Source organism: Heloderma suspectum, chromosome 5, assembly GCF_057233095.1.
Source record: "Heloderma suspectum isolate Gila_16-S chromosome 5, 16-S_ref, whole genome shotgun sequence".
Lineage (NCBI taxonomy): Eukaryota > Metazoa > Chordata > Lepidosauria > Squamata > Helodermatidae > Heloderma > Heloderma suspectum.
The window spans coordinates 37,732,950-37,755,318 of record NC_139462.1 but is presented as its reverse complement, the minus strand read 5'-3'; the positions used below and the strand labels follow the sequence as shown (position 1 = coordinate 37,755,318).

Here is a 22,369-nt window from a genome sequence, read left to right as displayed (position 1 = left end):
ATTTTGGCTGAGTTTTCCCCCCCTGTCATTTGCTGTGGAGAGGGGCAAAAGAAATCACCCTTGAAAATTGAAGAAAGAGGAGATTTTGGGAAAAGTCAGTGGGTGCAGGGGTTTCATGCCTACCTTAAGGCTTAGTAATCTTACAAGGTGGCCAGAGATATGTGCGTGTGCTTTTCTTGCTTAAAGTGAACCTTGTGCTGTGCTCTGCAGCCTCCTGGGCTGTCAATGCTTCCTGAAAGATTTTGGGAGGATGTCAAAGCACACATAGCCAAGGAAATGGCCTATGGAGTGCCTGAGACCAATGCAATGTTGTTGTTTTTTTAAGTTAAAAGGAAGTCCTTTTACTTTAAAAAAACATCATTACACCGATTTCAGGCACTCCAAAGGCCATTTTATTTTTGATCCCTTTCTTAAAGATCCCCAACATGGAATTTGCCTTTTTCACAGCTGCTGTGCACTGGGTTGATGTTTTCAGCCTTTGTCCTTTTTTTCACAACAGTTTCAGATCAATCATCTGGGTATGGATACCCATTTAATATGCCAATATAGTTAATGGCTTACTCCAGCCTTCCCCAACTTGTTCTCTTGTCAGTGTTTGGACTACAACCTTCATCAGCCCCAGCCAGCATAGCCAAAGGTCAGGGATGGGGGAGCTGTAGTCCAAAATATCTGGAGGGCACCAGGTTGGGGTAGGCTGGCATATCTCTTTTTTGCTCCCATCTCCTAGTAACATTTCTCTCTCCAGGATATATTGGTGGCATCTTCTTCATTTGAACTCACCAGAAAATAAGCCCTTGAGAAATCAAGTCAGCCCTTTAGTGATTTCCACTGTTCTGAATCTGGAGCACTCTATGAAATAGGTCCACTTTCTGTACACTACAATCACACTACAATTATGCATCGGGCATAAATACCTCCATAAACCAACTGACTATTACACATACCTACTATTACTTCCAGCTACAGTTCAGAGCATGCTACACAATCCATTCTCTACAGCCAAATCTTACCGAGTAACTGCGTTTTTGCCATTCCTTTGGTGAGAGATTACTACCTCCTGGATTTACATCAAGAATTCTTAAAATTGCAGCACTCACTTGGGCAAGCAGGAGAGGGGGAAACAGATTGACACAGCCAGACAGGTACCCATTAGCCCCCTACTATGGGACAGGCCCAGCAGAAGGGTAACAATGTTGCTTACTATCATTTACAGCTTTCAGATGGTACTTCTCAGTGCATCATCAAGGATCTACAGCCCACCTTGGAAGATGATCATCCCCCCTCACAGTACTTGTGCGGAAGGCCAGTCCTTCCTTTCAGATAGCACCCTGGTTAGAATTAGCTTCTCACCAGCACCAGTGGGCCATCTAATGGAGATACAAATCTTGGTTCCATCTCTGTTACCATATCTACTTGGGCAATGCTGTCATGGGACCAAACTGCATCAGCCTTAACCTTATGGGGTCATTCATCTAACCATCTTCTAACATGGTATCTTTCTTCAGTAATGCCCTTCTATCATTGCCATAGGACAAATAAGACTGTTCCTAGTGCAAGAGAATAAATGGAACCAAATCAAACATTAGAAGTTGTAACACTCCGATGCCAGTGGGGGAGCAGTTCAATTTTCTAGGACATTCTAGGAGACCATAAGGCCATTGTAGTCCAAGGCAAGTTTCAAAGGGAGACTTGAATGTGAAGCCATTGAATTTGGAATTAAGAAGTTTCTGGAATTTGATCTTGACAAAACCTGGGAGTGGCTAGGTCACTGCAACAAGCAGTTGCCCCTCTTAGGTGTGTATTTATGCTATTGATCTTGCTATGCCTATTCATTACCAAGGGCTGCTAGTTAGGAGCGGGTTGTACCCATTCTGATTAGATCTTGAATTCATTTTTGTTCTGCATAGTACTGTGATGCATTTACTGCTATCTCTTATAGTGCTTGACCTTTTGGCTTTGTTTTAGACACACAGTCATACACCCCTCCTTCTCTTTGTACTTGGGGTATATATACTTATCCACTGAGGTGACCATGCATCTGAGGTAACCAAGTGAGCTCATGTTCATGAAGTTTATGCCACAAGAAAGTTGTTAGCCTTTAAGGTGCCATAAAACTTTTTGTTGCAACAGACTAACAGAGCTATCCCCCTGGAACATGAAATATAAGGTTCAAAGTATTCTAAGAGCTGGTGTCTAGATAGTGAAACAATGACTTTTCAGGCTTTATTGAAGCTGATTGCACAAGACCTGGGGCTTGGATCTGCAGGTCTCTTACAGACATCTGTGGGCCTTGGGCCACCACTCAAATTAGCGGGATACTGGCACCAGCAATGCTTACAGAAATGGCTAATCTGGCATGTCATGTCATTGATTTCAAATGATAGCATCTAGGAACATGACCAAGATGTGGTTTAGATCCCTGTGGTGTGTATGCTTTCAGTATCCCCATCTCTACCACAGGAAGACATAAAGTTTTATCCGTTCTGTGTATATTAAACTTAGGTTGCATTGTGATCAGTGGGGAAAGATAGTCATGACAAGTTCCATTGATTTAAGTAATTTCGGTCCCATTCCAACTCACTTAGTCTTGATTCAGCCCTTTGCATCTGGACTTTCCTCTCAGGTTGAACCCTGTTTCACAAAATGTTTATAACAAGCACTTTTCCAGCTAGATCATACCCTAACTTTAGCAGCTAATAAACTGTTTTGGCAGAAATCAAACCAGTTTCATCTTTCTTCCACCATCTGTGAGCCCATGGTTTAAGCGAGAGCTCATGCATCCCACCCCTAATTATTTTATTCCTATAAGATAGGGGAGGTGACTCTTAGAACAAAAATGATTTCAGTATTCACAGCCTAGGCTGGATGAAATAATCTGTCATGGAATATTTTTTATAAAAGTGGTAAATATATGGCAGGCTCATTTTTATTCTTATCTTAATTTATGGATAAGTTGGCTATATTCCCTTTTTATCATAGTATTTTATGTTGTGCTGGCTAGAATGACAACTTGCATTCTATGCTCCTTAACAGGCATGTCCAGGCATCCTCCAGGTCCTGATATCCCCACCTTCTATCCCTTGTCTCCTGGCAATGTTGGGCAGATAACGCCACCTCTGGGCTGGTAAGACCCTCCTGCTGCTTCTGAACCATGTTTGTGAGTGCTTGCATAGTTGTGTGCTTCTTTAAAAAACAACAACTGCATCCTTTCTTGCCTTGAGAACTGTGTCTCCTGTGTGTTTATATTTTTTTAAAAATGTGGGCATTTCCATAAATGCGGATGAGAGCCAGTGTAGTGTAATGAGAGATGAGAAATGAGAGCCAGTGTAGTGTAGTGGTGAGAGTGACGGACTGGGAGCTGGGAGATCTGGGTTCTAGTCCCCACTTGGCCATGGAAGCTCACTGGGTGACTTTGGGCCAGTCACAGACTCTCAGCCCAACCTACCTCACAGGGTTGTTGTTGTGAGGATACAACGGTGAGGAGGAGGATAATGTAAGCCGCCTTGAGTTCCTTGCGAGAGGGAGAAAGGCGGGGTATAAATGCAATAAATAAATAAATAAACAAATAAGTAACATAATAGCAATTGATTGTAATACACTTTGAAATGTAGTTGCCAATGGCTTCGCAGAGGAATATTTGGGGTAAAAAGAAGTGGTATTCCCATAAGCAATATATTGTATAAATCCCAAATTGTATAGCTTGTATTCCCCCAATGTCTGGAATATATGTTATTTTAGATTTAAGATGGCTTATTTGACCAGGCCTTTGCCCTGAATATTTGCAGAGTTCAGGGCTGGAACACATAAAGTATATGAGTGCCATTGAGCATGTGCAGAGTGGCTTCTTACCACTAAATCACAGTTCATTTACTCACCTGTTAGTCATTGCACTGTCCATGTGGCAGATGGGTCATCTTAAACAGAGAGTTAACACAATCATTCCATGGTAGCAGTAGTCCACTTCAGGAAGACTCATGATAGCATATCAGCCTTCAGATATAACTCATTCACCATGTTCATGGTGAGGTCACAGATGAAAAAGAGCTGTTGGCAGAGCGGTTCTGTGAATTTACCTTCAGTAAAGCCTCTTCCAGTCATGTAATCAATTGCACTGTCATCCAGCAAGAGAGAGATTCAGACATGAGCAAAAGCATGAGTGCCATTTGCAGGGCAGTGAACCAAAACGTCATGTTCTTCGAGCCTTAAGTAAAGGGTTGATGCCAGTGGGCAGCACCGCACCTCTTTTCAATTTGTCATGCTGGGAGGGACCATATTGTCCTTTTGGCAGAGCTGACATAACACATCAAACAAGAAAATTCCACAGCTGTAGACTCTTTATTCTTTGTTGGATTGGGCCCCAACCTTTGAGTTAGCTTATATGGATGTTTAGGGGGGGAAAAAAAGCAAAATTGCCTCTTATAGCACATGTCAAAAATTATTGCAAATTTCTAAAATGTCTTTGTAATTAGGATTTTTAAGAGCAGAGTATCTGATGCCCATTCTCTTTTATACTGCTGGTGCTTTTCTGCTACAGAAGGATTTCCCATGGTTTTGATACCAGATTTTAAGTGTTGGCATTTCTTTCAAATTCTTTTTCAATGCATATATTTTTACAAAGAAGAAAATCAAATCAGGAATATGCTGACAGTACAAATGATGTGTAATATACGTTGCTCTTGTGCTCTGCTTACTGTAGCTAAAATACGGTCCAGGGTTGATACTTGGATTTCTACTTTTCCGCCCTTTGTGCCATAGGCCTCCCTGTGCACTTGCACAGAGCTCTGTTTAAGTGTGAAGACTGTCATGGTGAACATAATAAAGGGCCAGCAGCTTTGGAAATGCCAATTCCTTAAAACATTAAATCTGTCAATCAATAGCTCTGCTTGAATAGAATTGAGCGTAGTCTTTCAAGGGTAGATCAATTATTCTCTCTGAACTTTTCTACGTAAGTGTGTTAAATCTGCTCAGAAGTTGCATCAATGCAAGCTGGAGGAAAAGACAATGCAAACTAAGCAGAAAAAGTTCAAAGTACTTGAAGAAATCAATTTGTAGGGTATGGCATTCTGAAGAAGACTGGAACTTCAAACCGAAGAGGGTTTATTTTTTGTGTGCTCTCTTTCAAGATTTATGTTTGCATTCAAATTGTATGTATACACTCATCTTTAAATACAAATAAATGGTTAGCTTTCCTTAAACTGTACCACCTTTTTTTGGAGACAAACACAAAATGATAACTGTCCCTGTCTTTTCAAACTAAATTCGGAGGAGTTTGCCTCAGTAGGCCATGGAAAAGTGATGCTGGCAACAAGACGTTTTGCCTGAAAAGAGAGAAAAGGGCCAGCCCAAAACAGATGGTTATGAAGCTCAAATAACCATCCAAGCTGCCAGGAGTGTGGATGCTGCTGGTGCACCCAAACCAATCAATTTCAGGAATCTGAATACACCATGACCCAATGGCCCCATTTGCATGTAATGGCAGCAAAATGTGGGTCATATGCCTGATGCGTGCTTCTGCTTTTCAGAATCAACCTCCGATCAGCCCGATCGGAGATTGTTTCATGACATGTGAACCTGGACACTATGGGTTATTCATGTGTTAAGAAAGCCACAGTTAATCTACACTTGGTTCTTAGGCTAATTGTGGGTTGTTTAACTCACAGTTAACCCATAGTGTCTGCGTTCACACATCAAGAAATAGCCTCCGATTGGGTCAATCAGAGGTTGATTATGCAAAGTGACGTGGCATGCGCTGGGCACACCACCCAGCAAATTGTGGGTTAATTAATCCATAACTCGCCACTGTTATGTGTGAACTAGGTATTTGTATGCTTGAACAAATTGCTGCTTCTCCCTCGTTAATATCTCAGTGCTAATCTGGAAACTTTCGTCACAGTGTTGCTGAAGGAGGACAAAGACGGGGGGACCAGAATGCAAACAGCAATGGCAGCCAGGGTTGGCTCCAGAGGGTGGCAAGTTTGGGCTTTTGCCATGGCTCTAAGCCCAGCAGGAGGCCCAGTGCCCGCACAGTATTTCCATTTCTACTCTGCACCAGAGTATCCAAAAAAGATTAGATTCAGCCTAAGAGAATTCTCAGTTTGCATGTCCTGTTCCTGCCAGATTTGGTGAGGGGTGGGGTGGGACGCTTATTATGCTATGCTTCAGGGCCTCAAAATCCTGGAGAAAATACTGATCACAATAGATTTGATCTGCCCGGTCCCAGTATTCCTACAAGAAATGTTAGCATCAGTGGAGCAAAGTGTGTGTGTAGGGGGGACGTTTCAGTAGCTGATCTGTCAGGCTAGGGGGCAAGGAAAGGAATAATTCCTCCCAGATAGTGGTTTGAGGAAACAATTGCTAAAGTCTGTCCCCTGCAGTGTGGCCTTATTGATAAGTTCATGTTCTCCAGGAGATGTTGAAGTTATCAATCATTTTCAAGGGCAAAAAAATAAATAAATCGGTACCCTACTAAGACACTGTTAATTTTTGATGCATTAGCAGACAGAGTGACAAACATCCATTGGTTTTAGTGGAAATTTGGGCCTACTAAATTATAACCTTATGTCAGTTTTGTACCACTGACAATCCTGACTTCCCTCATGGAAACTGTAGTTTGCTGAGAATTTTGTATTAGTAAACACTCCTTTACAAAGAGCTATAGTCCCCAGAATTTCCTGGGTGAGCAAATGGCTGTTAAATGTCCCATTATCAATAAGTAAATTCCAGTTTATTCTAATCTACTTCACAGAAAATTCTAGATTATCCAGTTCAAATAAATCTTCCAGAAATCCATGGCAGTGATTTTTCTCTTAAATGCAGGAAAGGAATTGGCAGAACTCCCAAGTCAGAATGCCATTTACTTTCATTACTTCCTAGCTTCTTGTTTCATTGGTGTTTGGTAAAAGGCAGGTTCACTTCTATTACAGTATTATTGATGGGTTCCTTTTTTCTGTGACCTCAGGCAAGGTCAGCCTGTATATCCCATCTCAAGTGGATTCAGGCAACCCTACCCATCCTCACTTTCAGTCGACACTTCCATGTCAAGGTAGGTGTAGGTGCGGAATGACTGACTGGCTGAGGAGGAACCACTGAGATTAGAGGGGCAATTTGCTCTTCTGATTGCATCCTGGTGTATGCCTCCGCTTGCTTTCCCCCTGCCCCCAGCAAGCTAACATGCATATATATATATATATTACTGTGTATATACAGCTTGCCTTCATCACATGCTATTTACCTTTAGTTTATAGCCAAGGCTATGGTCTAAAGACAAATAATAAAGCAACCTTGCTGAAGCTTAGTAGATTTGGGTTTGGTCAGTACCTGAATAGGAGATTTCTTAGGAAACATGCATGCTGCTTGAAGTTCTAATTGAAGAAAGGTGGGATATAAATGTAATAAAAGACATAAATACACCTGATAGTAATTCAAACAGCATTTTTGCTATTTTGTATCATATGAATATAATGACTAAATACAAAATAGTCACTGATCATTGGAGTAATTTTGTTCTCTCTCCCTCCCGCCCCCACTCCAGCCCCTCCAGTACTTTACTCTTTAAATGTCAATTGCAACACTGCAAGGAAATTTCCAAGCCCAAGTCTGCTTTAAAATAAAGGCAAAAGAAGCTGTGTACACATGGTTATATCTGCAATGGTGGTGTGTGAATGGGGAGCTGTTGTTAGTGCAAGCAAGCAGCACTAAGTGGGATTTGGCAGGGGCACACTTTTGCGTCACTCTATGTAACGTCTCTGCGCTATGGAAATACGGGATCTCTGCGCTGTGCTTGCTGTACCCAAAGGTTGCAGTGAACGTCTCCATATTTTACAGATTCAAAATACAAAAACACTCAGCCAAAAACAATTTACACAGGCATTGTAAGACTTGGTGTGTGTTCCATCACATCTCTTTTTACGTCTGCTTCTTTCATTTAATTACTGTTTTTATTCCCCCATTAGTGATACAATCTGTCAAAAATTCCCAGTTGTGCGAACCACTATGAAAACTATTCTAGTGTGCTTTTTACCAGCTAGCACTAGTTTCTGTGTGAATTTCTTGATGGATTTTGCAACAGATGAAGTTATGAGGATATTTAAAGCAGGTAGACAGGGTAAGAACATTAGGAAAGCTTATGGTTGTATCCAGTGGTGTCCTTATGTCAGCAAAGCAGATGCTACTGGCGGACTGAATTTCCCCTTCCACCTGCAGCCCCACTAACCTGCTCCAGGAGATTAGGGGATCCTCCGGAGCAGGGTTAGGGGTGGGGGACTGCAGGGTGGAGCAAATTCTATACTGTTTAAATTGATTTTATCTGTACGCTGCCCTGAGATCTTAATGATATAGGGCAAGATATAAATGCTTTCAGCAAACAAACAAACAAACAAACTCCAATATTGTTCCCTTATACTTTAAATATTTTATGCAACTCATCTGTACTGCAAGTACTGTATTCCCAACAGAGGTACAGTGACTTGGATGTGTGCCCAGGGCAAATCAATTAACACACATGGTAATGTGTCTTAATGACCTGACTCCTCCCCCTGCCATGTGGTCCTTGGGGGACTTAAAGCTCAACATATGATCGTCATATTGATGAAACATAGGCTGGGATGTGTAACAGGCTAATACTTTTACCTGGTTATGAAGATAGTTTTTTTAATGTCTTTTTTATAATGATAGGAAAGTTACCTTTTGTTAAGAATTTTAGCTGACTAGCTGTGGTGGTGGTGGTGGTGAGTCCTTTGAAGCTGTACAAAGCTATTTAATATTGACCAGAATTTTCCTTATAAGAAAGTGAAATGGTTGCCTGGGACTTAGATCCTTGTGCAATAGGTTCTCAAGTCAGTATCAACCTATGGAAACTGCTCTTCAACCTTTTAATTTTCTGCATGTGATAATTCCTACTTCTTGTTGGCTGGTGGTGGATAATATCTTTTATACTTGTGTGGAAACAGTTTTATTTTGGTTAAAGGTGTTATGCCTTTTAAATTGTTGGCCACATTAAATGTCCCTTTCCTGTTGAGGATTCTGAAAAATAAGATTTCCTCCCACATTACAGGAGAATAAGAACTCTATTTATATCACATAGGTCTTAGCCGAATAATTGTTTCACACATTTGGTGTATCATGGTGTCCTTATTGCGAGCTCAGTATGAATAAATCACTTCCTAAGCCTTGTCTTGATTCATATAGTCATCCTATCCTGTATTCAAGTTGCTATTATGAAATTGCCCTCTTTCCTTTTTTTAGGTTTTCACATCATATGATTCCTGGTCCTCCAGGACCCCACACAACTGGAATCCCTCACCCAGCGATTGTAACACCTCAAGTCAAACAAGAGCACCCACACACAGATAGTGACTTAATGCATGTGTGAGTTAGTCTTTCTTCTCTTTGTGAATTAATCCTTAATCTGCAATGCCTGAAAATTTGAGTAAGCAAGGCAAAAATGATCGTGGGACACTCTTTTGCATATTCTTGCAGGAAGGTGTTAGATTTGTGTCTCAATAGGACTATGGTATTTGATATTTCTAAGTGTCTCAAATCTGAAGGGGGAAATAGCTGAAACAGAGATAACTAGTTCAGTAACTAGTTCATGAGAACATGTAATACTGTGATTTTAACATGATTCAGGCTAGCAGTGGCCTATGTGTGAAATGGACTATGGCTTGCATAAAGAGATTCTAGCAGATCTGTCTAACAAGCAGTATATAATGACCATCCTCTTACATAGTTTTGGGCTCAGCAATAGTTTTAGGCAGAGAAACTTAGATACATTTTTTTCCCTTGTCAATATAAGTGAGACTTGTAGGACCCACCCCCAAATCCTAAGCGGTACTTGTGATGAATATTACCAATAAAGATGTGCAGTTTAAAGATATCAAAATATGCATGTAAATATGCATTTTGAGAGAAAATGCACATTAAAGTACATATTTAAACTATGTATTTTAATATGTATCTACACACTTAAGGAGGGCTTTTGAAGAAATGGAACAGAATTATGCATAAAAACATACAAAAATGACATGGGCCAAGAACAGATAAAGTCATCAATTCCTAGGACCTTTTCAGTGACACAGTTCCTGAGACTGGTATGTTATTTACTTTCAAGACACCAACTGTGCCTTTAGGGTATTGAATCCTGTCCTTAAGCACTATGAGAATGAAATGTTAAAAGGGTAATACATATGCCTATTTTGTAGAACAGATATATGAGCTCTGGATATTGCTTCTTTCCAAAATAGATGGATTGGATCCAGACTTAATTATACTTAAAGTAGGCCCATTGAAATCAACAGAACTTAAGTTAGTAATGGACTAACTGAGCTCCCACTCTAAGTTTGACTAAGTCTGGATCCAGCCCAAAGAGTTTATTGTCCCCCCTAAATCATATTTGCCACATATGAGCAAATGGGCACAGGTCTAGTAGATGCATCCATAAATGAGCAGAATCCGTCATCTTATTTAAGGGTGCCAGAAAATTATCAGGTATTTTGAAGTTCTGACATTACAGGAAATTCAATTTTTCAACACCCTTACTGAGTGCTGTTCCTAGCATCAAATTTATGGTGTTGACCAGGTTTGGATGATACGCCATGGCGCCCATGGGTTCCAACCCCTTCTTGGGGGTTGTCATGTCATGTGAACCCAGTGAGCATGGCTTATGCAAGGGTTAGATAACCCTCGCATAACCCTAAAACAGGCCACGGGTTATGTGAGAGTTGTTTAACCCTCGCATAGCCCATGCTTACTGGATTCGCATGACATGACAACCCCCTAGTGGGGGTTGCATATTCAGAATGGTGGCTGCACGTGCCCTGCATGTGCTGCAGCCTCACCATGGATTAAATAACCCACAGTGGGCTGGCATGTCATGTGAACAGCCCCAGTGTGTCCACAAGTCACTTGCTCCTTTGGTTGAAATTGTAATCTTCCAGATATTTTTGCTGCTCTGTGTTTACAGAAATCAGGCACAGACATACCAATAATCTTGGAAATGAGTTGAGAATGAAAACAAGTAATATTGGAAGTGCCCCCAACGTTCTCTGGCAAAGAGTGCAGAGCGGGAGACTTGCCAGTTAACAACCTCCTAGAATGTGTGAGCAACTTGTAGCCCTCCTGATGTTTTGGCCTACAGCTCCCATGATCCCTCACCATTGGTGCTGGCTAGGGCTGATTGGAGCTGTAGGCCAAAACATCTGGACAGCCACAAGTTGTCCACCCATTCTAGAAGACACAGTGTGATTGCTTTTTTTCCCGTCATGTCCTAAAATTGTAATAACCAATCAAACAATTCTACTCAGAAATGGGGAAAAAAGCTTGTTGACTATCTGAAATGGAGGTATAAAGTACCTCCCATCACACCTAAAGCTGAACATGGTAACAGTTGCTCTTTTTCTGTGTTTTCTTTCCTCCTGCTACCTTTAGGAAGCCTCAGCATGAACAGAGGAAAGAACAAGAGCCCAAAAGACCTCACATTAAGAAACCTCTGAACGCTTTCATGTTATACATGAAAGAGATGAGAGCGAATGTTGTAGCAGAGTGTACTCTGAAAGAAAGTGCCGCAATCAACCAGATCCTTGGCAGAAGGGTATGGCAGAACAGTGTGTTTTTGTGTATATGCGTGTTCTGTATTGAGCATAAGTTATACAACCCATCCACCACCCATAGTGTATTGGTTCACACATTGACTATGCTGTTATTAGCTAGTGGAAATGATGTGACACAACATTAAAAAAAATCAAGTAGTCTTTCTATGCCATAAAGCATGGGCCCATAACTCTTTGGTAAAGCATATGTTTTACTTGCATAAGATCTCAGGTTTAATTCCCCACTGAGAGAGAGAACCGTGGAGAGATTCTGTTATATTCAGCAGTATATAAATGCCACAAATAAATAAATATCTTTTAAAGAGTCTCGGCTAGGAGGACTGTGAAGGGCCACTGACTGAGATCCTAGAGAACAGCTTTCATTCGATGGAGTCAACACTGGGTTAGATGGATCCATAGTATAAGGCAGCTTCATATACTCATGCAGATGTGTTAACTGTATCTTAAGACTTTCTGTTTCTGTTCATGCTTTGGAATAAAAAATATTTACAAATGGTCATGCAGGAATTTTATGTTGGAAGAGGGAACATATCTAACATGGATAGGCAACGTGGTGTCCACAGGCAGCAGTGTGCCCCCGGACACCTTTCATGGTACCCATTGAAGTGCCCTACACCTCCCACTTAAATTTTAAAAATTAATGAGTTTTCTTTTGGGCAGTTGAGATCGCTTCAAAGCAAAGTGAAGGCCTCCAGCCGCTGCCATCTTCATTTCCCATGAATGCCTCTGGGCCACACCCGGGGCTCAGAAACATTCTTAGGAAATGAAGATGGCAGATGGGTGCAGGATGATGCTTTCCTCTGCAGCACACCCAGCCACCAAGAGAGCAGGTGGGTGGGCTAGGGAGAGCAGCGGTAAGCTAGTTGGGGATCAGAGAAGCAAGCAGGAAGCCAGTGGGGGCTGGGAGAGGGTTGCATGCTTGTATGTCTGGGGCTGCGTGTGTGTGATGAGAGAGAGTGAGAAAGGGTTTAGGGTGGGGGGCAGGTTTTGAAACGATCCTGATAAAGGGTGATTTTTTGTGTGCTGGCAGGGAGGAAAAGGGAGGGGCATGTGTGCATGATGGATACATTAAGAACATAGCCATGCTGGATCAGACCAAGGGTTCATCTAGTCAAGCATTCTGTTCACACAGTGGCCAACTAGCTGCTCATGGAAAACCCACAAGCAAGACATGTTCCCTAGCATCTGATGTACATAGGCATCGTGCCTCTGATGCTGGAGGTAGCATAGAGCTATCAGGACTAGTAGCCATTGATAGCTTTCTTCTCCACAAATTCGTCTAACCCCCTTTTAAAGCCATCCAAATTGATGGCCATCACTACGTCTTGTGGTAGTGAATTCCACAGTTCCAGTAGGTGCTTGCGTGTGTGTATGGAGGGTGTGTGTGTGTGTGTGTGTGTGTGTGAGAGAGAGAGACAGATAGACAGGCAGACAGACAGAGAGAGAGACAGAATATGGGTGGGGATCCAGAATCAGGAGGATAGGAAGGGGGAGAGAAAAAGAGTTTGCCTTCTATGCAATAGATTTCTATTGGTGTTGAAAACTGTAGTTCAAAGGAGGTATTTTGTATGTTGTGGCTCAGAACACACCCACCCCTGCTATATACTTAGTATTTGGGGGCAGGTTACTTGTCCTTTGAGCCTCGTGTGGTGCAGAGTGGGAGGTGGCAGTATTGCAGCCGAATACTCCCCATGACCTGAGTTCGATCCCAGCGGAAGCCGGGTCTCGGGTAGCCGGCTCAGGTCGACTCAGCCCTCCATCCTTCCAAGGCTGGTAAAATGAGTACCCAGCTTGCTGGGGGAAAGGTAGTCACGACTGGGGAAGGCAGTGGCAAACCACCCCGCTATAGTCTGCCATGAAAACACCAGCCTAAGCAGGCGTCCCTCTAGGAGTCAGCAATGACATGGTGTTTGCACAGGAGGAACCTTTCCTTTCCTACTCGTCCTTTGTGACTAGCCATGTCCCCTATAGAACCCACTTTGTGGTAGTGTCCAGGACAGTTTCTGCAATTGCTGAATGTGCCCACAGACCCAAAAAGGGTGCCTACCCTTAAATTAATTCATGTAGAATAAAACTGAATTATCTGGTACAGCCTCCAGCCTCAGGATATGGAGCAAACGTAGGGCCAAACTACACTTCGTCCAAATGAAGCATAGTGGAGCTATGCATGATTGTTTCCCCTACTCTTCTGCAAGCACACATGGCCCCGATTCAGATTGAGACCATCAAGAGAGGAGGGTTTAAGTTCCCCCTCCCACTGATTTTCATCCTGAAATTCCACCTCCACCTCCCCTCTGGGGGGTTTAAAAAAAGAAAAAAAACCTCCATTGATTCCAGTGGAGACTTTTCTTTTTTTTAACCCCCATATGGGTGGTGGGGAGTGTGGAATTGTACCCCAAAAAGTGAGGGGCGGACTTCAGTCCTCTTCCAAGTGCCATGGTCCCAATTCAAATGGGGGCAGCGTGTGCTTGCAGGAGAGTATGGAAAAAAATCACCCATAGTCCCACTGTGAGTGATTAGGAGAACATTTAGTTTGGCCTTAAAGAGATAGCTTTCACGTGTTCTGCATCCAGGGTCCTGCTTATTCAGACTGTAATGTAATGTAGGTGTTGGAGCAGACAACCATATATGCAGTTCTACCACAAATTAGGAAGCTGTTTTCAAGGGAGTTGGTTGCCCTGGAACTGTATTTGGCCAGAGAGAGTGCAACTGTATTTTTGATGGTGCACTGATTCGCCAGGACAGTTTTATGTAACCATCTCTCTCATAGTTACTGTTCTGCTCTGTGTAGTAGGAAACAAATTTAACTAGCGTCTACTCATGTTAAAAGTACGTACTACTGTTGTTGTTGTTCAGTCGTTAAGTCGTGTCCGACTCTTCGTGACCCCATGGACCAGGCCAGGCCTTCCTGTCCTCCACTCTCTCCCGAAGTGTGCTCAAGTTCATATTCATTGCATCGGTGATGCTATCTAGTCATCTCATCCTCTGCCGTCCCCTTCTCCTTTTGCCTTCAATCTTCCCCAGCATCAGGGTCTTTTCCAGGGAGTTTTCTCTTCACATTAGGTGGCCAGAATATTTGAGCTTCAGCTTCAGTATCTGTCCTTCCAATGAGCAGTCAGGGTTGATTTCCTTTAGGATTGACTGATTTGACCTCCTTGCAGTCCAGGGGAGTCGTAAGAGTCTTCTCCAGCACCATAGTTTGAAAGCATCAATTCTTCGGCGACATATTACTGTACATTTCCTTTTTTCTTCAGGTTTTCATAGCAGACTATCTGCCTTAAAATATTAGCAATATGACTAATCCTTCTATGCATTTACAAGTTGAGACCTTCATTTAAGTCTGGGTTTTCATTCTCTTCTGATATTTCTTTAGCTTGAGCTGTGCTTGCCAACTACCTAAACCCTTGGCTTTTAAAATGGGGCTTGGCGTCAGAGTGATTAGGGATCTATTTGCAAAGAATACTATAAAGTTTATTGCTTGGTTCCATCAAAGCATGCTCTCTGTATTTGATTATTATGCTGTCTAAATGTGACATAGGACTGGAAATTCTTACTCTGATTTTCACAAACATTGAATTAACTTAAGCCCCTGTCTATATTTTGATAGCTTTCTCCATTACTTAAATTACCTCTTGTCTCCCAAGGTAACTCCTGCACCCTTCACAAAATAGAGTATTGGTCTGTGTTTAATACTGACTTGCAAAGGATAGCAATTAGGCAGGAATGGGGCCTTTTGGGTAGACACTCTGGCCAGGATCCAGAAAGGTGTATTATTCATACACCCCAATTTTTCTTCCTTGGAAGCTTCCCCTGCAGAACTATTAAATCCCTCTTTACCCAAATTGTGTTTCTTTAATTTATGTGGTACGAGAGATTTTTAAATCAGGGTGTGAATGATTTGTCAGCCATATGTGTTATGAAACAAATCCACAAGCTTCTTTTTTGGACATGGGAATTTAAAGTTTGAAGATTCTGTGGGGGAGTTTTCTGTGAAGGAAACATCTACACAACACTCCGGTGTATGCATACCTTTCTGGATCATTGCCTGACACTCAGTAAACCTCCTGGTGAAGGCAGAGAGAACCTTTTTAGCGCAGTGTCTTTTGGAAGCACCATCCAATTCAGTTTTGTTATTGGTCTTCAGGGTCGTGCTCTGGAGGTGAAAACTGTTCTGAACTCTTGATGCACAAGCTGGCTGTTCACTGTCCTGAAAGACTACTGCCCCATGTGTCACCAAAACATTTCTCAAACTCAGAACAGTGTTGTGCTTCTTAAGAAAGAATTTCCTTTTTAGCCTTACCATAACAGCAAACAGCAGCAATAAAACATTTCTATTTAGAGCCCTAACTTATAAAAATGAAAGAAGAAGAAGAAGAAAAAAGAACGAACGTACCAATGTAGGTGTGGTGCTTTTAAAAATAAAACAAGATGGATCGCTTGCCTTAACAAAGGGGATGAAGCACGTAGGAACATAGGAAGCTGCCTTATTCTGAATCCAACCATTGGTCCATCTAGCCCAGAACTGGTGATACCGACTGGTAGTGGCTTTCCATGGTTTCAGGCAGGAGTGTTCCCAGCCCTATCTGGAGAAGACAGGGATTGAGCCTGGGACCTTCTGCATGAAAAGCAGGTGCTCTACCACTGAGCTATGGTTCTTCCCCAAAGCTATGGTCCTTACCCTATGGCATGATTGACGGCTGAGCAAACATTCGGTTTACTGAGGTATTCGTCTGTCAGTTTCAGTTGCTAAGCCAAGAGGCCCTCTGAGGGCTCATTTCATAGCTGTGGGACCTGTAGTGAGCTCATTTTATATTCATTCTCTCTCTCTCTCTCTCTCTCACACACACGCACACGCACACACTTACTTTAACACCGCACTTCTATACAGTTTTGCACATAGCGAAGGTACCTGCCCTTTGTCGCAAGAGTTGTAAACTAACTTTCTCTACAATTAACTGTGTTTCACAGAAGTGAATAGAGAATGGTTATCCTAACATTTCAGCTAGCGATATAGGGTGGATTCACAGTTTGTTTGGTTTGCCCCACCATATGCATATTGTGTTACAGTTTTTCCAGCCACCAAATGTTAACTAGCATTAAAACTCAAACTTGCTAAACACACAGTCCAGGGAAGCGTGAAGCATGTTGGACTTCTCACTCAAGCCAGTTCTATGTAGATCAGATTATGGGTTGATGACTGGTCTGTTTACTCACATTGCCTTCTGAGTACATGGTAATTGCAGGAAAAGTCTTGCCTGTGTTTGTACACAGGCACTTTAGCCTGAGGTCAGCTGGCTGTGTCCATCTGCCAACACACAGAGGATTTGGCTGTTGGCATGCTACATCAAATGTCACTTTTCTAGCTTTTGCAATGGTCTGCTGAAAGCCAGACTTTGAACAAAGTGGCAGATGGTGCACAACCAAAATTACCTTGTATGTAGCAAGGGGGGAAATAGTACTGTGGGAATCTGTCCAAGCTCTGGTGAGGCCTCTCTTCAAAGTAACTTTATTATACAAATTAAGAGGGTGAGTTGTTTTGTTTTAAGGAGTTGAAATGCTGCTTCCTCAAAAGAAGCTATTGAGCTATTCCGGCTCTCAACTTTTCGAAGAAATTTCTTGAATGTTTGCACACTGTTTGTACAATATTATAGAAACCAGTGTTAGATATGCTACATGTTTTCAAAGTTCTTGGGCTAGAGATACTATCACTCCTAAAGGTTTAAAAACAAATAAAAAAAACCCTAACCAATTACATGCTATGCATTAAATTTGTGCACATTTACAGTTGCCCGCCAGAAAACTAACAGTGAACAGTTAAAAACAACAAAATCCAGGTGGTGCTAACATTTTAGGCAACACCCCTATGTTGAATAATCACAGGAAATTATACAAAATATTCTGTTCCGGTGATAATACTTAGATGCAGAGAAGATCATCTTTGCAATCACCTTTGCAAAGTGATTCCTCTGGAGGTCCCCAAACCCCCATCTCTAATTTTATTAGAAAACTATGAGCCCCTTGGAAAAGCAGCGCACCTTCTGTGCTTCATCTCTGTCCCTTCTTGGCTCCCTCCCATGTTCCCTGCTGTCTGGCTCTTGGAAGCAGCAAGCTTCTACCCTCATTTCCTGCTGTGAAACAGCTGACAGGCAGCTGCGGGGGTTGGAGCTGGCTGCTGCTGCTTGAGAGCAAAGGCAAAAGTTGCTATGGATTGGAGAAGGGCACCGAGAGGAGAAATGCACCTGTTCAAAAAACTGCCTTGTGCTGGAACACCTCAAGCCCAGAATGATGCTCTGGGATATCAGTAGAGTTCTTGAACAATATAGCAGCAGCAATAATAAACTCGTTGGTGACCATGTGATCTCAGAGTGTATGCATTGGGCTGGAAGTTGAGAGAGGTCACACTCCCAAGGGGAAGAATGACTGAAAAGGTGGCAAAAAAACTAATAGTGAAGATTCCTGTAACCATACTGAGAGGGAGGAAAGATAATTATCGATTGCAGATAACAAAGGCCATAAAATTGGCTGCTGATGATTCTGACCTTGTAATGACTTGAATGCATACCAACAAGTGGCTTTTTTAAAAAGGAATATTTTGTCAGGACTGGTGTCACCTCTTACCTCAAGTCCATATCTCCTGCTTTTGTACCCCTCTTGTCAAGTGCTACTACTAATCTCACTTTCAAGAAGCAATTGGCAAAATACCTTCCTTGCCTGTCAATCTGTTCATATTGTACCAACTCCATGATCCGCAAACATTGCAATGACTTTTGGTTCTCTATCATGCCAAAGCCAAGTTTATTCAAGCTTCCAGCAGATGCTTCAGCTCCGATAGCAGCTTCAGACTCACTGTCTAGTCTTTTTTTCCTTCGGTGATTTTTTTTGCTTTGCATTTTGTTTCATCAGTTTATCACCCCTTAGTAGTTGCCCTCTTCTGTTGCACCCCCCCAAAAAAGAATCTTAAAATACAAAACAAATATTTAATTCCATGCATACCATTCTAGACTGTAAGCTCCACAGAGTGGAAGCAATCTGTCCCTTTAGCATCAGGGGTTCAGATCCTCAAGTTCAGAAATATGGCACCTCACAGTGTGGTAGCCACCACATAAAAAACTCTGAATACATCAGGACAAAAACTCTCATGAAAATAGTACATTCTTGTTAGTATGGATCATATTTTTAATATCTCACATTAGACTTCAGTCAAAGAAGTTTAGAAAAACTAAAGCACGAAAACAGCACTTACTTTGTATAACTAGCCCCTGACTATTAAAAGTTGACAATACAAATGTATGGACCTTTCCTTGTATTCTTATACTCGCTACAATTGTATGAATAACAGTCTTTTGGTAGCCTAGACTTGTGGGTGTAATGTAACCTAAACTGAACTGGAATGAATTTGGCAATGCTATTATTCTGAGCCAAAATAAATCACCTTTTCCTCACATCATATGGGAAACTGCACTTTAGTTGAGGGGTGGGGCAACTCTTTCCTGTTGAGGGCTGTATTCCTTGGAGGGTAGTCTGTCAGGAGCCGTATGCTGGTAGTGGGTGGGGCTGAAGCAAGCAGTGGGCAGGTCCAGAGCCAAAAATGCACAGGTCCACCCTTTCTCTTTCTTTCTGCTACCCCCTTTTCCCCTTCTCTGTCCCGTTTCTGTGGGCTGTCACCCTGGCCAAAAGTCTGATTGGCTTGCTTGCAAAGCCTAATTCTGAAATTAGGCTGAGGGCTGCATGAAATTGGGCTGAGGGCCATACTTTGCCCACCCCTGCCATATTCCAAACTTCTGCCAGCTCTCTAAGAGTAAATGTTATGGGAGAATTTAAAACCCAAACTTTTTGTTGAAGAGTTTATAGGCTTGAACATTACATGGTTGAGGCAATAAATAAATAAAATCTCTTCCTCCTTAAATGGTCATAATGTTCTGTTGATGTGGTACTACTTTTGCATCTTACTATTGGTGATACGTGAGCAAATTGAGTGATTGTAGCCTTTTCCCATGCACTGGAATAATTCCAACTAGTATTATCCTTTAGGTTTCAGTATGTGTAGCATGTTCCTGTAGCACAACATTCATTCTTTCTCATTTTATTTGCAGTGGCATGCACTGTCCCGTGAAGAACAAGCTAAATATTATGAACTAGCTCGGAAAGAAAGACAGCTACACATGCAGCTCTATCCTGGCTGGTCTGCAAGGGACAACTATGTAAGCCCTTAATTTACATTTTCTTCAGCTAGCATTTGCTGCAGTTAAAATGAAAGGAGGTGAGGGAGCAGCTGGCACATGAGACCCAGTGTCGGCCTTGCGTTCACTTTGAGTTCTGTGTCTCTTTACTCTCCTGCCTATTTTTAAAAAATAACTTTCACATATCCTAAACTGATTCTGAATTGGCCCTGGATGTCTTTCTGGCCCAGCTTTGTTCCATGTGGCAAACACATCAAAATGGTAATTAAATGGTAGATGATTGCTTTGCAAACATCTGGAGCAGTGACTCACATATGTCCCCCACCTGATGACTCTTTTGACATATGTTTATCGCATGGTTACTAAATACATGGCGACGAATCTCTTCTGAAGGAGGGCCCTGTTGGATTGTCCTGGAACTAATCTGGGTTATGTGTAAATGTTCTTTGTGTCGATTCTGTCTTCGTTTGTGTGGTGCTTTTTTCTAAGCAGGTAGAATGGGAGTTGGACTGAATTTCACATTTTGATTTGAACAAAGCAGTAATCTTTGGCTGCCGATCCAATGTGTAAAAAAATTAGTCAAAACTTCATAAAAATGTGTTTTGCTTTTAATTATGATGGTTTTTAGCAAGCAAAGCTGCTCACAGCAAAATCAAATTATGATTCTGTTATAGTTAAACAACGTATTTACCCTTTACTCTTTAAAAATGCTATTTTTTCTTTAAAAAATCCCATACTGATAACATCCAAAGAACTATTTGTCTGGGAGTTAGCTAAGATTGGGCCTTGATTACTCCTAAATAAAGAATTCAAAGTGGAGGCTAATCTTAGACCTAGTCCTGACTTTGAAAATGCACCTTCACGAAGATTTCAATCAGTAGCTGGCTATATCCATATTCCATTATGCCTACTTAATGTCAGATTTGCCCCCAAGTCAAACTCCATAAAATGAGCTTCAGAGCCAAAAAAATCTCCTTTGCCTAGAACCACAGTAATTTAACAAAACCATTTTTTGTGTCCTTAGCTTCTGTTCCTTTTGAAAATCTTGTTCCGTCTTAATGAATTATGTTAAAACAGGAGGACTGAGGACAGCAGCCCATCATGCTATTGGAAGTCTAGCATATGTGCAGATCTTTCAGCTGGCTACGTCAATATTGAGAACTTGTGCTGAAAATGCCTGATAGGGTGTCCAGCTCTTTAAGATTGCAGTTTCTTCCCAAACGGAAAATACATTGCTTCACTTTCTAGTTAACACCTAGATAAAAATGTTTTGGATAAGTAATTAGTATTTGTAAAAAGCGAGATGTTAAATAAAAGGTAAATGACATATGTTAGTTTAAATACATGTCAATCTGTCTATTGCCTATCACTGAACTTGTGAGTTTTCAAAAGGCACTGATTTATTGCTACAGTTCTACATCCAAGAAAATCAGAGCAGCATACATGGTTTTCCCCATCTCCACTTTATCTTACGAGCTAGGACAATCCTATGAGGTAGTTTAGGCTGACTGGCCAAGTTTACTCAATGGGCTTCATAGCCGAGTGAAGATTTGAACCCAGCTCTTGCTGGTCCTAGTTAGACACTCCAACTACTACATCACACTAGCTCTGAAGCCACCATCTGTTAAAATAAATTTAAGGGGTTTTGCAACCTTTCAAGTCCATCCTCCATGTTACTGTTCATTATGGAAACTAGTCAATTTGAATTGCAGTAATTTTGCAGCCTGTCAAATTACCACTCTCTTTATTGCAGCTGAATAGAGCTTTTGACTTACAAATACATGTCTAGAAATTGAATCATAGCTTAAAATTGCTTTAGTTTATGGCTAATAATCACTGTAACTCAGTCTGTTTGCCTTTTTGCCTGAAATATGTTCTTCATGGTGTCTACTGCTTGCGAATAGACTTACTTAGGATATTTTATTCTTTGAAATGTCATATTGTAATTTCTACTAGACATACCCTTCAAACTTTTTATTCAGCTAGTGATTATGAGTGTTGGGTAAAGTTTCATCCATAGTGCAGAGCACAGTTTAGTAGAGAGTGTTCTACAAGATATGAAACTTGTAAGGAAATGTATGTTGAAACTGAATATAGGCAAACTGTTTCAAGAATAATCCTTGGTGGGTCATATAGAGATATTGCATTTTCTATAGCAGGAAACACTTTTTTTAATGATTAAAATGTGGAGATGATCAGAAATTACTTTTGATGCGATATCACCCTGTCATAAATAATATTAAGTTTTTAGAAAATGGTATTACATGGCATTGTATACAGATCTTTCCAATTTTTCTTGCCCTCTATAGGGAAAAAAAAAGAAGAGGAAGAGAGAGAAGTTACAAGAGTCAACATCAGGTATATTTTATGAGTGGATCGTGATGTTAATTACTTGCCATATTTTAAAAACACTGTGCTTTAAGGCTTATTTCTAGTTCATATGTAACCTTATTTACATAGACGCTTCCAGAATGGTTAGTGCGTTTTCTAATGACATTGTTTTGATTGCTGTCTTCATTGCCTTGTCCTATACCCAAAGCAGTGTCAGAGTGTGATCCTTGCTGTCATAATAAGGAAATGCAT

The 22,369-nt window shown here is 41.4% G+C and overlaps 1 protein-coding gene across 6 annotated transcripts in view; it reads left to right on the top strand.

Moving 5' to 3' along the window:
- The window catches only part of LEF1 (lymphoid enhancer binding factor 1), a 138,402-nt gene that overhangs the window by 94,602 nt on the left and 21,431 nt on the right, over positions 1–22,369 (top strand). For 3 of the 6 annotated variants that reach the window (XM_084855825.1, XM_084855827.1, XM_084855824.1), the window contains exons 6-11: positions 3,034–3,124; positions 6,959–7,042; positions 9,244–9,366; positions 11,425–11,587; positions 19,700–19,807; positions 22,096–22,144. In XM_084855825.1, the coding sequence (XP_084711951.1) occupies positions 3,034–3,124; positions 6,959–7,042; positions 9,244–9,366; positions 11,425–11,587; positions 19,700–19,807; positions 22,096–22,144 (618 nt within the window). The remainder of the gene's footprint in view (positions 1–3,033; positions 3,125–6,958; positions 7,043–9,243; positions 9,367–11,424; positions 11,588–19,699; positions 19,808–22,095; positions 22,145–22,369) is intronic. The other 3 variants (XM_084855830.1, XM_084855829.1, XM_084855828.1) reach the window with 1 other exon arrangement.